General features: G+C 37.4%; 1 protein-coding gene across 7 annotated transcripts in view; it reads left to right on the forward strand.

The window, feature by feature from the left end:
• NAA16 (N-alpha-acetyltransferase 16, NatA auxiliary subunit) overlaps window positions 1–9,605 on the forward strand; it is a 74,920-nt gene extending 65,315 nt beyond the window's left edge. For all 7 annotated transcript variants that reach the window (XM_074859568.1, XM_074859567.1, XM_074859569.1 and 4 more), the window contains 7 exons: window positions 75–288; window positions 1,917–2,110; window positions 2,799–2,907; window positions 3,407–3,505; window positions 4,106–4,249; window positions 7,389–7,486; window positions 7,765–9,605. In XM_074859568.1, coding sequence (XP_074715669.1) covers window positions 75–288; window positions 1,917–2,110; window positions 2,799–2,907; window positions 3,407–3,505; window positions 4,106–4,249; window positions 7,389–7,486; window positions 7,765–7,965 — 1,059 coding nt within the window. In that variant the 3' untranslated portion in view covers window positions 7,966–9,605. The remainder of the gene's footprint in view (window positions 1–74; window positions 289–1,916; window positions 2,111–2,798; window positions 2,908–3,406; window positions 3,506–4,105; window positions 4,250–7,388; window positions 7,487–7,764) is intronic.
• The last annotated feature ends 7,492 nt before the right edge of the window (window positions 9,606–17,097 follow it).

Raw genomic sequence — 17,097 nt, forward strand, 5'->3', positions numbered from 1 at the left:
ATTTACCTTCATGTAATTAAAAAACAGACTAAGCAAGGGAAGTGCATAAGAGTTGTCTGTTTTTTCTTTTGAAGCATTTTTTTGAGATAACAGATGATCAATTTGACTTCCACACATACTGCATGAGAAAGATGACTCTTCGTGCCTATGTAGATCTTCTGAGATTAGAAGATGTGCTCAGGAAACATGCCTTCTACTTCAAGGCTGCTCGATCAGCAATTGAGATCTACTTGAAGCTCCATGATAATCCTCTTACCAATGAAAGTAAAGAGCAAGAAGTGAATTCAGGTATCTAGTCTGTAATGGAGGCTTATATGTGTATGACATATGTTAAAGCTTATTAAGCTGAGTAGGTTATGTGCTGTAGAAAAGATATGACTTGTAACATACACAGGTTTTTCCTCTCTTTTGTCACACTTTGATAACTGGAAAAAGTTCATAGATAAAATGCTCCAGCTTTTTCTCTGTTCTCATCTCATATTGTAAAACTAGGACATGAATGAACCTAGCTATAGTTGGAGTACTTGGGGAGGAGTGGCATTTCAGAATATTAAGAGAAGAAATCAAATTCAGTTCAGCCATATATTCATTCAAACCAAAGATAAATGTCATTAACAGGTGAATTATGAAACAATGGATAGATTTTGTGCGAAAGCAGTCTGACTTGTAAGAATTGAATTTTGATCTAGTGTATTTCATTTATTACATAGTAATACTAGTTAACAATGCATTACGTTTTGTTGTTTTTCACATAACTTTAGGACTAATGAATACATAGATAAGTGTGTATTAGCAAAATTAATACATTTAGGAAACTACTTAAAACTAGCATTAAATGGAGAGCAGACTTTCTTAGGAAACCAGCAGGGTGTGGTTTGGAAATCTGAGGATTCAATGACAAATTCAGTTATGAGGTTTTTTCCTTTAAGATAAATAGTTGCTTCTCCTTTTGTGGAATCGCAGCTATTGTCAGCACTGCAGTGGCTGTTGAGTAAAGGGGTGAAATTCATGTCTAGCTTTTTGCAAAGGGAAGCATATTTGACATGGAAAAGGTTTAACTAAACTAAAAATGCCACTTAATATTGCCAGTACAATCGTGCCTTTAGTTCAGAGGTGAATAGTAAGTTTTTTCCGTGTATACTTATGTCTAATGAAGTACATATTAAGAGGGACACTTCACAGCATGGTTCAACTTGTATCTTTTTTTCTCAAATTTTAATTTATTTCTGTATATAATATGTGTTCTGCTTTTCATGCAACTGTTAAACCTTCTTGGTTTATCTAAATGCTAGTCCAGTCTAAAAATCTGAACACAGCAAGCAGGCTGAAGATTCATATAATGGTCCTGCTAATACATACCAGAATATCTTACCTCTTCTCATCCCAAACAATATCAGTTTTTGCTTGCATCCATTTAGCTATTGAGTGGCATTTGCAGAAAATCAGTGCAATTATTATGATTCTATAGTGTACAGATACTTTAATGAATGATAACAAGCTTGTTTTAAGATGGAGTGTAAATCTGTCTGGTTGTTTATAGCTAGCATTAGAAGGAAGCTGAGCTACAGTCAATATGAGAGCTTAGTATTACCCTTGAAAACCATTGTCTGTTTTCTAAGGTAAAACCTGTCATGGATGCAACAACTTTATGTAGTTAGCCTTTCAAATAGTTGAAGTTTCTATAACAACTATGTAAGAGAAAGTATTGTGTTATGTGTAAATAGTAATCCAGTAGTAATGTTGGACTATATAATGATGATAGTCTGCAAGTGCCAATATTTATGGACATCACTGTAAAAGTATGCCATTTTGATATGTGGAGGAGTGTAATGGCATGTCTGAGTGTTGTTGGAGAGAAACAAGATTTTTAATTAACTACTCTGTTAATATAAGTTATTTGTTATCTTAATCTGTAGAAAATCTCTCGGCCAAAGAATTGAAGAAAATGCTTAGCAAGCAAAGAAGAGCACAGAAGAAAGCAAAACTTGAAGAGGAAAGAAAACATGCAGAAAGAGAGCGACAACAAAAAAATCAAAAGAAAAAGCGAGATGAAGAGGAGGAGGAAACTAGTGGACCTAGGGAAGAGCTAGTTCCTGAAAAACTAGAAAGGGTTAGCGTGTTTTTTATGTTAAATTTATGCGGTTATCATAAAAAGTCTATAATACGGGATTACTATCAGGTTCTCCTAAAAGAATCCAGGTTTTTTATAAAATCATTTTTGCGTGCAAAGATACCTTTTTGTAGTCAATCTTTATTTACACTAATATTTTTCCTCTAATAAAACAAACTTCTGTATTAATAAATAGTATTATTACTTTCTTTAAATTTTTTCTCAAATAATAGGCCATCCTTCATTAAATAGATACTGAACAAAAAAGGTGGTTCTTGCCTGAAGAACTCTGGTTTTCATACAGTGACTAGAGAAAAGATGTGAGCCAGTATTTCTCTCAGCAAAAAGAACTATCTCCTTTATCACAGTAACTTCAGGAGTTTAGGCTTGCTGTCTAAGGTAGTTGTATTTAATTGTTTCCGAAATGCTGCATTACAACACTGAGTACATTGGTAACTCTGGCACTGCTTATGCAGTGTTGTCTTTGTCAACATGAAATCATGAGTAAACACTTTTAAATCTTGCTCTTCAAATAAAAATGTTGTGATTCAGTTTAGTTTAGACAGCTATCTACAGTTCACCTTTGGCCTCTGATTATTTAAATGCTCTGAATAACAGAAACTACCCTTGATGTTTTATCTGACATTTATTTTAAACTTTAAATTTTGCTGTGTTTTTATTAAAACAGGTAGAAAATCCATTAGAAGAAGCCATTAAGTTCCTTATACCACTTAAGAATCTTATTGGAGATGACATAGAAACACATTTATTAGCATTTGAAATATACTTTAGAAAAGGTAAAGTACTGCGTAATTTTATTTTGCCCTACAAAATTTTAACCCTTCACTGCAGCTTACGTTATCTGAGTGTAGCCTAAAATGGTCTGGAATAGATACTTACTTGACTGAAGCTGGAGTTTGTGTGATATGCAGTAATAATAGGAGAAATAGCATTTTTAGCCACCCTTAAAACAAAAGCTAAGAGCAAAATAAGTTGTAGTATATACTAATAAATACTGTAGAAAGATAACTGCAGTGTGATCTTTAATTATCTAGGGGAAAACAAAGCCAAACAGATAAAAACATCTATGCAGTGTTGCCAGAGTTCGAGCAGCAGGCACTTCTATTTAATTAAGCAATTTGGATGGGAAAAATAAATCTGCTTTCTAATTCTGTGTAGGCATTGATGTTTCTAATGTTTGTACTAGATTTACTAAAAAAACCAGTAGTTGATATAAAGAGAATAAGTTCTGTATTCTTAATCACGGTATGTTTTTGTTTTTTCTCCTTCCCACAGGAAAGTTTCTGTTAATGTTACAGTCTGTCAAAAGAGCTTTTGCTATCAACAGTAATAACCCATGGCTACATGAGTGCTTGATTAAATTCTCTAAAGCTGGTATGTGTGTAGGAAGTACGTATGTATGTATAAAGACACAGGAAACTATGTTGTACAGAGGACATAACTACATATTTTTTTAATGTATAAATACTCTTGAAACAAACTGATATGAAGAAAAACAAAAGTAAATGGTGTTTTCTATGGTAATACCCAAGAAAACACAGGTTGTGCTCTGCAGGGTACTGTTTATGTATTATATTGTACTACTTCCTCCAGTAATCGACTGGGTGGACCCAATAACTCATTTTGGCTAGATATCACAGAGGAGTAGGTGTTCTAAAGATCCTTGAAATTCTTAAGTTTTAAGAAAATAAGTAGCAGGTAATGGGAGAAAGATTCTGACTGAAGCAAAGTACACATTGTGAACTTGCACCAGAAAGTTTACATGACAGAGCACCCTTGATGAATGTTTTATCTATAAGTGCATTGGTAATGCTTGTGTTGACCTGTTTTGAGCTGAAATTTGCATGTGTTTCTGTACCTAAATTTTTAAAATGTGATGTTCATGTTTAGTAGTGATGTTTATGGTTCACACTGTTTTCTATAGTTGTTTAAATGGCTTTTTTGCTTTTCTCCCTCTTGCCTTCCCCCTTCTAGTATCTGACCATAGTAACCTCCCAGAAATTGTGAGCAAGGTCCTAACTCAAGAAATGCAGAAAATCTTTGTTAATAAAAACTTGGAAAGTTTTAATGAAGAATTTCTCAAACACAATGCTACCTCCATTCAGCACCAACTGTCAGGTTTGTTTAACTTTTTAATGCTCTTGAAAAGCAGATGATTTAAGCAATTTAAATCCAGAGTCTTTATCTGCAGTCAGTGATTCATAATAAATTCCAGTGAGTCAGAAATTCATATTTACATTGGGTTTTTTTCTGCCTGCTTTTATGATTTCACTTTTTTATTAGATGCATAAGGAACCTGCTTCTTACCTCCAAAAAGTGTGATCAAACCACCACGATATTCAAGTACGGAAGCACTGTCATCCCTCCTGTTGCAGCGTCTAATTTTGAAAATATTAGGAAATATGAAACAAAATCCTATATATCAGAAGCAGTGCTTTTCCATGTTTTCTTATCGGCTGGAATGTTTCTGTTCCTACTCATAGCTTTGTCACATAGCAACAGCATCAGTAAAAATGCCATGACAAACTTGTTATCCTACTTTTTGCTTTTCTGCTTCATGGTCAACAATGAACATGTTGAAATAGGATACTCTTACACTGTTTGTATAGAAGAGCTACAAGTAGCTGCTGGAGTTAAGTTAAACGAAGTTGGAATATAAATTTCTCATGTCTGAGTACAGAAAGTTTTGGAATAAAAATTGATGTCACCTGAGAAGCTAGTAGAGGAGAAAACAAAACACCTCTCCAGCAGTTAGGAAGCAAAAGTTAGTGTAGATTTATCAGGCAGTTGAAGTACTTAGTACTAATTTCACCTAGTTTGTAAAAGTTAGCCAGGGTCTGTCCAGAATCACTGGAGCAAGTCAGCTTCAGAGGATTGTTTCTTGTAAAAGGAAGGTTAGGTATCTTAACCCCAGACTTAGAGGCCATTAAAAGATCCCTGTTTCAGGACAGTATCTTGAGGGAAATACTTGCTCCCCTTTACTGTGAGCAGGCTTGAGATTTGGGAAGTCAACTACAGGTATCTCAGCAGGCAGTTGCTCCTGATACAGATGTGTTCTTCCGCTCTTGTCATTGTTGGGCATCTAACTGGATGTTTTCCAGGTTCTACTTTCTGGTCCTCCATTATTATGGAAAACAGTACAGTCACTTTGTCATAGTAATTGTACAGGCTAAGACTGTCATACTTCCAAGTTTGGCTTCACACTGTCTACATCTCTAGTGCCTTTGAGAAGAACCCAAGTTAGATCATTGACAGTGGTGGCACCTGTGTTAGAGAGATGTCAGGGACCCCTTTGGAGAAGGTGAGTCTCTTCATATTTAGTGGAGGTGATAGGCTGTCGTGGTTTAACCCCAGCCAGCAACTAAGTACCCCACAGCAACTCACTCAGTCTTCACCCCTTCCAGTGCGATGGTGAGAAGAATTGGAAAGAAACTTAAAACTCATGGGTTGAGATAAGAACAGTTTATTATTGTTATTTTAGTTATGTTATTAAAGTATAGTAATTGTATTTGTAATGAAAAGGAATATAATAGAAGTAAAACCCAAGAGAGGACAAGTGCAGTTGCTCACTGCCCCTGACCAATGCCTGAGCAGTGATCTGCCCCGCTGGCCAACTCCCCCCAGTTTATATACTAAGCATGACTTTTTATGGTATAGAATATCCCTATGGCTAGTTTGGGTCAGCTGTCCTGGCTGTGCCCCCTCCCAGTTTCTTACATCCTTACTTACTGGCAGAGCATGGGAAACTGAAAAATCCTTAATTTAGGATAAGATCTATTTAACTCACTGATGTTTTAGTTGTTGTTATCAACATTCTTCTCACACTAAATCCAAAACAGCACTGTACCAGCTACTAGGAAGAAAATTAACTCTATCCCAGCTGAAACCAGGACAGGGACTTAAATGTGTAGGAGTTCCTTAGGGTCAATCAATAGATGTTAGGGTCCATTGATTACTGTGATCTAACAGTGTATCAATTTACAGGCAGTGGGAAAAAATCTGGGATTAGGATTTTAAAGTGCAGTATGGAGTGAACTAACCATAGACATGTCAGTAGCTTTAGGTCTTCACCCACTTGTCAGTTTTCTGTTTACGCTGAAACAGGTTTGAAGCGATTGACATGCTGCACAATTTATAACTTCTTAAGCTGTCATCTTTAATTCAAGTTTGAAAATGTAAAGGTCTAAAAAACCTAAACCCTAAGTCTGAGAGTACAAATGAGTGTTTTCTTAGCTTAAAATGATTACTAGTAAAAAAACTTATAAGCAAAATTTTAATCCCTTTTCAATTTCTCTATTGTAGCCTCCCTGACTTTAAACAAATGTAACTAGGTTAGGTTTAAGTTTTTTGACAACGATGACAAATTTAATGATTAGAGAAATGAGTTGAGCAAGAGCAGGCAACACACTCAGAATGTGGGTTTTTCAACTTTTTCAGTAAAATTGTTTCTTAAGCTTTTTGTTCTTTATAGGAGATTATGTAGTGAGCTGTACCTGGACTTTGTATTTGGGAAAAGGAAAGCATATGAAATGCTCACATGTTCATTAAGATGAGATTTTTAAATTAAGGCATCTATGATATGAGGAACAGCACAGTATTTTTGCAGAGATGCCCAGAGCAGTTTTGATGAACGGTTTATGGTCCAAGAACTGCATAGTTACATGATGCAACATCTGTTTTCTCACCGGTGTAGTCTAGTCCAGTTAAAGCACCACACTTGGATTATACTTTCCTTGTACCTAAAGCTGTTTCATGCAGCTCCAGGTTAGTAGCTCAGCTTGGCCTTTCTGCCATATGGGCATATACTGGTCTGAATTTCTTCTGGATTGTGTTCTACAATTGTTTATTGTTCATTTATTTCCAGTACTTTTCAAAAGAATTCAGAGCAACTCTGAGAAAATGTCTTTTACTTGCTTCTACATTTGTAGGATAGACTTCATTTAGTCTGCTGAGTTGAAGGGCTTAGTCATCAACATACTCTTTATGTGTATTTCTTGACTGACTGCTCTTCAGTAAAGTTGAGGCATTTCACTGTTGTAGAAGCAGATCTTTTGTGTTACTCTATACTTCTATTAAGTTTCAAAATATCTTCAGTTTCATTAGTTTTATAAATAAGGGGGGAAAACATGGTTTATGAAAACTTGTAAGACGTCCTAGTTCACATGGATTTATAAGTTATCTGATTCTGTATGTCTGTATTCGTGGTATTGCATTTAGGAATGCTACTATCTAAATGTTGTGTTCATTCTTGTGATAGGTGCAAAGATGATGTATTTCCTGGACAAATCAAGACAAGAAAAAGCAATTGCTGTTGCTACTAGATTGGATAAAAACATGAGAGACAGAAATGTGAAGGTAAAAGATACAGTATTTAAAGTCTGGGACTAAAAAATATCTGGGATCTTAATGTGTACTTAATTGCAGGATAATGTACATGCTTCATGTATCATGATAAATTAATATTATTTGAAAGAACAAGGTTTCAGATTTTTTTTCCCCTAAGTAACTGTAAGATATCTGAATACCAACAGACAACCTGTGTTTGCTCAGATTAGTATTGTTTAACAGTACATCTTTTTAGTAATAAACCAATTATAAATCACACTTATTAACTGTTACTTTTGTTTCTTCAGACATTAACAAAGGTTTTTGAGGCACTGCTTGATGGCAGTTTTGGAAGCTGCCACACTCAATGTGAAGAATATCAAGCAGCATGTCATAAACTGTTTCCTTTTACGTCTGCCTTTATGCCTGCCACAAACGAGGACGATAGCAGCATTGCATCTGTGAATCATACAGCCATTAACCATGATTTGCTGTCTAATGAAATTTGAAGTAGTGTGTGCAAGCCCGTGTGTGTGTATACCTACATGCACACATGTATACAAAACTCTGACTCTCATTACATGCTGGCTGGATACAGATCAGGGTTACTTTTCCAGGTTGTATTTTAATATCTTTAACAGATATAAAACAAAATATTTGGATAGTTAAATGAAATGGAGTATGCTATTAGTTACTTTTTTTCTCCCAACAAAAACTGCCAATATTTATGTAAACATTATCCTTAATCAGCGTTTTTCATGTTTATACTTGTACAGTTTTAAGCCTTTTAAAAATCTCAGCCCTCCCTCACAAAAAATATGGATGTTAAAGACTTCTTTCACATAAGTATTGTTACATATACAGATAAATGTGATCATATCTTGTTAATAAATTATCATTTGAGCGTTTTTAGCAGATGAAGACTGAAGTGCTGCTTGAATTGCCCTCTTCATCTATTACTGTTCTTTAGGGTTTTTTTCCTGGGTTTGGTTTGGTGGTTTGGTTTGTTTCTTTTTTTATTTTATTTTATCTTTGGTCAGTTTGGTTTCTTTTGAAGCACAGTGACAATGAAAGCATTGGGGGTTTGCATGTTTTTGTCAGGTGTGTGTCTTATATGGAACCAGTGTTGATGGATATGAAGATTAGGTTTGTGTAAAAAATAAAAAAAACCAAAACAAAAACACACACAAAAAAAAAAAAACCCAAAAAAACCCAACTATGGCTTTTTGAAAACTATTCTATCTACCTTGTGTTCCATAGCTATTGTTTCCTTAAGTTTATGGTCAGTTTAACATTTGTAAGTTTGAGTATCCTGAAGCAATTCCCTGTGAAAACATAATGAATTTGATACTGTTGTTTGTCCTTTGTTCCATCTTCCCCTTCCTCCTCTTCTGGTTTCTCCCCATCTGTTCACCTATTGACGCTTAAGTTGAAAAAGCTGCTCCAATTTTGGGCAAATGCAGAAGGTACAGTAATGGGGAATACAGTTCTTCTCTACATCATAAAAACTCACTGGTAAGTTTACTGTATTGCCTCCATTAAAAGTCTTAGCTGTCCACTTATGGCCAATACTCCAGTACTTCTCATGCCTAAATACTATTGCTTTAGGTACTGCAAAGCAGATAGTATGAGGAGTATGTTTTACATTTAAAAACTATTTAAGGGAGCACAAAGGCTGACTGCAAATCATAACGAACCTTTTTCTTACTTTGTATTCTGGTGCATTAACTATTAAATATACAACACATCAAAATGGAAGTCTGAATTCATTATATCTATTTAAAGCATAGTATTGCTGGACAAAATGGCTACATATGACAGCTTTACATTCTATAAGAACTGCTATCAAAACATAACTATACTGTGGCTTGTACAGAAAATTGGTTTTCTGGAAACTGTAATGGAATCATTCAATCTTGGTTTGTTTTTATTTCACTGCAATGTAAATAATTTCAGTAATATTAACTAGCCCCTCAAAGGCAAATAGAGGTTCATGAAGAGGGGATTTTATTAAGACAAATAAACTGTTCTAATTAAAACTCTCCTTTGTGTGTCATCTGTTTAGATTCAAAATTGTTTAATGGAAAACTCTCTGTAAAATATTGCCAACATATGTTATGCTGTAATAAATTATTTTGTACACACTTGCCTTGGGTTTGGAATTTTTGCGTGTTTATGGACACCAAACTTCAGCCCATCACATTCATGACATTTTTTCCATTTAGTTGCAACATTCACTGGTTTAATGGGAACTCTGTAAGTAGTCAAGAAAAATAAATTAGCACTTAGCACATTGAGGCATGTATCTCTATGTAGTAACATACTACCCTGAGAAATATGGCAATGTGGTCTTGTCTTAACGTATTCACCATGTGCCATTTGCTGTGGAACAACTTGCTCAAAGATGTCTCAAGCAGGGAGAGGTAGTTGACAGTAATGGGATTGTTCGGGCTCAGCAGTACATTTAGAAGCACTTTATCAGCCCACATAAAGTGAGGACATGAAGTGGAACAGTGGTCTTCTGTCTTTTGTACTGATGACACTTGCACTACTAGAGATCTAATTCAGGCCTTCAAAAGAAGGCTGAGGTGCTTATCTATAAGAGTGCTAATCCAGTCCTCTGGTATCTGTTTAGCTTGACACTTTAAATCAGACTTGTGCAAAAATACCTGGGGTATCTTTTCAGCAGTTTATTCCTTGAGAAAGTAGATAAACAGTTTTGATTTCTAGACTGACAAGAATTCTGAAAATACAAAAATCGAGTCTTCTATCACCCAGTGTGTGGTTTGCTTTTCTCTCGGAACCACTGGAGACATAAACTGCTGAGTTTTCTTCAGGGCTGTCATCACTGGTGTGAACTGTTTGGGATAATAGATGCTTGGCAATCCTGTACACTGTTGCAAAGAGTGAGCAGGGTAGTATGGGAAGGATAAATATAATGGAGAAGAACAGATGTTAAGGAAAGGTGTTTTTCTTTAAACTATTCTGGAAAGATTTGGTGTCTTTTTAGTAATGTGAATTAGAAAAGGCATCAAACTTAACAGGCCTGTTAAGTTGTCACAGAGGAAATGTGCTATAATACATAAATGCTAGTAGGGTTTGCATGTCATAGAATGATTGCTTCACATTTCAATGTTTAACCTTTAAAAGATAATCAGCTGGCCTAGCTCTACTCTCTTTCATACTGTCTTTTTGATTCTTGTTTTCTTCATTGCTTTCTTGTTTTTCCTCTATGGAATTTGTCATCTCAAAATAATTTAATCCACTTTGACAGACATAGTCATTCTTGTTCCACTCTCCCATCCCTTAACTTCTTTCCTCCTCTAGCAAATGTGACATCCCAGGAGGTAGCTTCTCTTTTATCAGTCCATTGGCATCAGAATAACTGCTTGGCTGCATCAAGAATTTGTGGACAAGCCTGATCGAGGCAGCTTGTGGGGGTGACTCTGAGGTTGAAGATGCTCACCTCTCCTTTGCCCCAGCACAGTCGTACTTTATACCTGATCTTGGGTCTCAAATCTGAGACTGGCTATTTTCTCTCAAATGAACCTAGCTGAAAATATCCTAGGCCAAGACTGTAGGGTATTTCCGGTTTTCAGCACCACCTATTCCACTGATCTATTTATGCTACAGATCACCTTCCTTCTGTAACTCTGGCCTGGCCTCAACACATAAAAGAGCAAGGCAGCAGTTTCATCAGCCCCAGAGTAAGTTGCTTTAAGATGCTGCTGTGGCCACCCACAAGCAGACCTGTGTCAATGGATTAATGGCGTATTTCAGTTGGAGACGGTTTTTGTGGGAAGGACTAGTAAAGTCTTGTTTGATTGTAGCAGTGCTTCTGCTAAGAACTGGCCAGTGTAGGAAGTGAAGCTGACATCATCTACAACTGGAGCGATAGCTAAGTCTTGGAGACTTGTTCCTAATTCAAACGTGAAGTCTAGAATTGCTGAAGACCAATACAAATTCCAGGTCTTGTAATGTGCTTGAGTATTTTTACCCTGTTTTTTTAACAAAAAGAAACCTTTGACTAATCAAGAAGATGATACTGTTTTACATTTACTGTTTAGCATTTCTATATTTAATAGATTAACAAGAAACATATTTTATCAATATATCACTACAATTTTTTATCAGTTGGTTTTTATCAATACCATATTCAAATGTTTCACAATCTTGCAATGCGCTCTCACAACCTGCTTCAAATTTAATCTTTTTTCCAGGTGAGCATGGTGTGATATGTGCCCTAATGACCTGCAGGTACCTTAAGGTGGGGTTTGCTGTCCAGGCAGAAGGAAACATGCAGATGCAGCAACTGTCTAGCAAAAGGCTGCCTGCAGAATGCAGGACCTTGCTTATCTCAACATGCCTGGCAGTATTAGATAGTACAGGGCATTGTTTAGTGAAGAGCTAAGTCAGCTTGCTGAACTGACAGAAACATTTCACTTTATTTTTTGACTGGTCTAATTTCTGGTGGTTAATGAAATGAATTCATCAGACAATTGCCAGAACTAGCAGAGGGAACGCAGCAGCAGAAGGAACAATGTAAGACAGGCCAGCTCATCTTCCTTTGCAATGCAAGCATGTTGCAGGGTTGCGTACGTGCCTCTTCCTTGGGTTCACTACCAGCAGGTTGAACCATGAGCCCTTGTTGCTCGGGATTTATCCACAGTGACTAGCTGGGTATCAAAAATGCTGCACCTCTTTTGGTGGCAGGAACCTGCCCTTATGGCTGGGCATCTCAGTCCAGATCTGCTGCAGGCTGTGCCCTTCCTTGAGGCCTGTGAAAAGGTTTTATGAGGAGCTGAAAAAGTAGTAGCAGCAGTGCTTCTTAAGTATATCACTAACTTCACTGTGTAGCAACAGAGAGGCATGGGCACCATTCTGACGTGAACTTGGGTTAGGTGCATTTGCTGTCATCTACAATAGTTGTTCTGCGGCTCTGTCCTCATATAGCACCTATATGATTACATTCAGTATTCTGCTATGGTGTGTGTGTATATATGTTGGTTAGGCTTCATTTGCTCATTACCAATCTTAGCAAAACCTTCAGAATGCCTTACATTGAATGTGAAACTATTGATGCATTAATTTTAATTTCTATGAATTATACTTACCTGCCTTTGTTTTGTGGATCTTTGAAAACCTTTTGTTTCCAGCTGGTTTATTGTGAGTTTCTTTTATAAATCACTATTGCTTATCCCTGCACAAACCAAATATTGTGTTAACAACATCAACATCACAAGAATCACTGAGCCAGCATCCAGTCTCATGTAGGGTCCTGCAGCACTGCTGCCATCTCCTGTGAGTACCCTCTCTTTCCTTCTCCCGTTCTCACAAGCGGGCAGGCAGGCATTCCCCAAGGCCAGCAAACTTCTCATCAAAGGGAATAAGCTTGTTCTAAAAGCTCAGGCCCTAATGTAAAATCCTGTACCTGATATTCATATGGATAACCAAAGTTTAGTCCAGAATTAGCAATTATGGTGGAAGGGGCAGTTTTTCACATCTCTTCAGCTCTGGCATTTCCAGGTTTCCTAAATAATGAATCCCTCAGCTAGGAAGAGGTTAAGCTTTAAGTGTGACACATAAGATTCAAGCATAATCATGTTTTCATGTGGGAATACATTCGCCACTTACTGTTTTAACAGCAACATTATATGTACTTTCGCATTTGTTTTTCACGTCTGAACTGCAGGTGCTAAGGAAAAGTTGTCAGTTCGTGGATTTTCCACTAGAGGGAAGTCTTGCATCCAGAATACTTTGATAGTCTCAAAAGGCTGCAGTCTTGTTTATTTTCAGGTGTTTCATGGTTTTGTAGTAAGAGCATAGGAAAATGTTAATCTTTTTTCTTTCAGGCAGCAGAGAGAGGTCATTGGTGTTTCGCATGTCCTTAATGGCTGGATTAGACTCGTATGAGGAATAACCCAGCCCTCTGTAGGCACTGATTTGGAATTCTGGAGTTGAGAGCATGGGTTTATTTCATACCAGCTGAGAACAGAGACACTGGGAGAGGATATCTGAACCCACAGATGGTCAGAAGCACCTTTTGGGAGATCTCGTTTCCTATGCAGAAAGCATCAGTCAACTCGCTTCCCGCCTTACTCTCCTTGGGCTGTTGAAGAGAGGCAAAAGGTATTGGCCTTGAAGATTAGCCTTCACTCCAGTTAATTTATCGTGGACTAAATATGCTGTCTGTTCACCACCCAGACTTTACTACTTAAACATATTTGAAGTCTAGACAAAGTATTTGAGAACAGGCTGTTAACGCTGAAGAGGAGGTTCGGGTTTTGAGAGGTTCCTGGAGTAATTTTAGGTATGCAGTAAGGCGGGAGAAGGAAATACATGGTATTTCCAGGACTGTCTCGGGATGCCAGACATCTAAAAATAGTTATTGCAATACTCAGATCTGCAAGGTTTTATCCTTTTAGCCTCTGATATGCCACCTCGACTGTAACACATTGTGCTGAAAGATGTAGATCCACAGGATTTCTTGAGCTTATTTAACAATTTGTTGCTAAAAACTTCTTGTCTTCTCCCCACTGTACTTTTCCTACATCTTCTGTTGCTGCTTCAGGCTCTGGCACTTGCTGTTCACTTCTGTGAACAGATTCAAATCAACAGCTTAGCAGGAACCTAATCTGGTAAATGTAGGTTGGTTATCTACCAATCCTATGTAGATAGTGAAAAGACAGTGCTGTCTAATCAAGTATTGGAGTAGCAGCCCACACGTTGTTGTATCAGTCTATGATTATTTTGTTTATGGCCTTCAATTCATGGAAGGTACAAATTCCTCTCAATTACTCCCAATATAGGAAGTATTTTTTCTGGAAGAAACTGTGCTCCTTCTGGGTTTCCTTAAATAGAGCCTGGCTATGGCCGTGCATGGTTCTTCCTAACATGTTTCATGGACAATCTCACAATACTGGCCATCTGTGAGGAGCAGAAGTGGGGGGGCATTGGGGAAATGGCAGCAACAAATAACTGATCAAAAGAAAGTTGCCTCTGCATTTAGCTGTTTACTATTAGACAACCTCTTACCAGCTCTGGCCTGACCAGGTACATGACCTACCACGACACAAATTGGCTGCAGAGATCTGACTACCTTTTTCTCCAAAAACAGAAGCTATTTCTGTCTCTGCTGACTGCCTCTTTCCCTCTGTTGTCTCCTTGCTGAGGGCTTGTAAACTTGCTCTAATAACAAGAAAATCATGTCTGTGTTGAGTGCTAAGCCTGGGACAATGCCATGTAAGTATTAAGTTGGTGTGTGCTCTTTGAGGTGTGCTTTCAGGAAGACTCATGGCCTAAGTAACCCTGGATACAATGGTGTAATACACATGGCTTTTCAATACCACAGCAGGATAAACCTGGATGTGTAGAGTTGGGTTTTTAAGTGTCTACAGTGGCAAAGCCTGTGGTTTTCAGTAGTATTTTATGTTCAGTTGGCTTTTCTTAACTGCTGTCCTCATGTGTAAACACTCTGACTCTAGTTTTGTATGCAAATCCTCTGCTGTAGAAATACAACTAGTAAATCAGTGCTGGGCAGTATGGAGTGGGCAATTCTGAAAGCTTGTTATTTATGAAATAAAAGCTGGAAATAGAAAATGAGCATACAGAAGAAGTTGCTGTCACAGATCCTCTGGCTGGGAGAATTAGAGCATGGTTTACTTAACTTTCAATTGTGAGGAACATGGGATGCTGCTATGGCTTGTCACAAAAATTATTTGAGGCTGAGAAAAATGGAGAAAACCCAGGGCTTTTAATAATTACTCTTAAATTGAAATGCAGTTGTCTCAGTCAGAGGAAAGAGTGGGATGCAGTACGTGGTCATTGACTGAAACACTGATTCTTTTCTTCCCATCTCCAAAACCCCCTGTGCACTCCTAACAAGAGAGGCTCCAAGGAACTAAAGTGTGGTTATTTCCCAACCATAAATATGCAAATCCCCGTCCCTTGAAGGAGGGCAATTTACTGGCTAACCAAAGCTCAAGGATTACTGCTTTTGTTCCACATTTGTATGGTGACTGACTCAATGGGGTCCTGGTCCATGACTGGCACTACTGCAACACAAATAAATGAAGAGCTCTGCTTCTGTTCTAACATATGCAACCACATTCCTTCAGCAAACAAGCGGTTTTGGCTTCTCCTTTTGCATCCTACTGCCTTAAAGCTGACAGAGCATGGGAGGGAGAGTAAGACTTGATTTTTCAGCCTGCTTTGGTAGTGTGCTTCAGTAGGGTGGATGGGAACGACCTTCCTGCCATTCTTGACTTCGCCTATTCTTGTGACTGTACTGGTCTGAGTTATTTTGCGATTGGTGAAATACAAGAGAAAGGTGCTTCTGGACCATGGAAAAAACAAAGCATTGGTTTAGTCACACAAGGGCAAGTAAAACAGACAAAATGGAAACCTATGTACATTTTTAAAAAGAAAAAACAAACACACCACAAAACCTAGAGGATATTCAGTGTTCCCGGGAAAATCTAATAAGAATTCTTCTTGGGCAAGGAACATTCTTCTTTCTTTGGATGTGTTTAGTATCCCTCTGGCTAGGTATTTTGGCGACAAGTATATTTTATTATCATTGTAAGTATTAATTACATCAATTTAGAATCTATATTTCTTGGCCAGGTTTAAGGCTCTGGAAACAGACAGTCCCCAACCAGTGTGAGATATGAAGTACAAGATGACTGAGCGAAACAGGCTACATGTATGTGACTGTAAAATAGAAGCAGTACAAAATGCATAATTTTTAGTCAGAGCAAATAGCATAGATGTAAAATACAACTGCCTGAAAATTTCACTGCCTTTTATTTTACTTATGGGGGAGATGAATTAGGAGAAGTGTCTTACTATTTTAATACAGAAGAGTTCCCTTATATGTTTCACTTCACAAGACTTAAAATTTGTTTCCAGTGTGGTTTATGTGTCAGATATTTTTCATGAAATACAAGACTCTTAAGCCTTAAATTCCTATTTGTTTCTTGTATGTAATCATCTACTGTTGAGTCAACATTCCTTCTTGACAAAATTACCATTTTTTTGAAGTAGCATAGTATCCAGCCATCTTAACTCCTCAATTTCTCAACAGTTCAGAGCAAAAGTGGAAAACAACTACTGTTTCTCATTTGCATTTGAAATGGTACAAGTTTCTTGATGGACTGGTAGTCATGAAAGGTTTTGAAGCAAACTAGCAGAAAAGTAAAGAACTCACCTTCTCCAGTTCATGGTCCAGCACATTAACTTACGCCAACCCCGATGTGGTGGCAGTAGCATCAGGTAGAGGGAGAAACAGTGGTTTGCCCTGAGCTAGAGCCCCCAGCCTAATGACACAGAAAACAAAGTTGTTACATTGCATTCATACGTGTGCTTTTTCCATTTTTTTTTTTCACGTTACCCTTTTAAAGTGGTATTTATTGCTACTGGACTCTTTGGGATGACTTCTGCTGGGGCAGAACTTAATGGAAGAAGAACAAAGTCTTTCCTTCACTCAGTCTTGTGCAGAACCTTGTGTGTAATCTGCCCATGCAGCACATATGTGTACAGCCTTGTTTTCCTGAAAATGGAGTCAAAATGAGGCAATTTCTTCACTTCCAGTTGCCACATAGCACTCCAGCTGCCAGGCTCTCTCCCACTCCTGGCTTACT

The sequence above is a fragment of the Strix uralensis genome, chromosome 2 (assembly GCF_047716275.1).
Source record: "Strix uralensis isolate ZFMK-TIS-50842 chromosome 2, bStrUra1, whole genome shotgun sequence".
Classification (NCBI taxonomy): Eukaryota; Metazoa; Chordata; class Aves; order Strigiformes; family Strigidae; genus Strix; species Strix uralensis.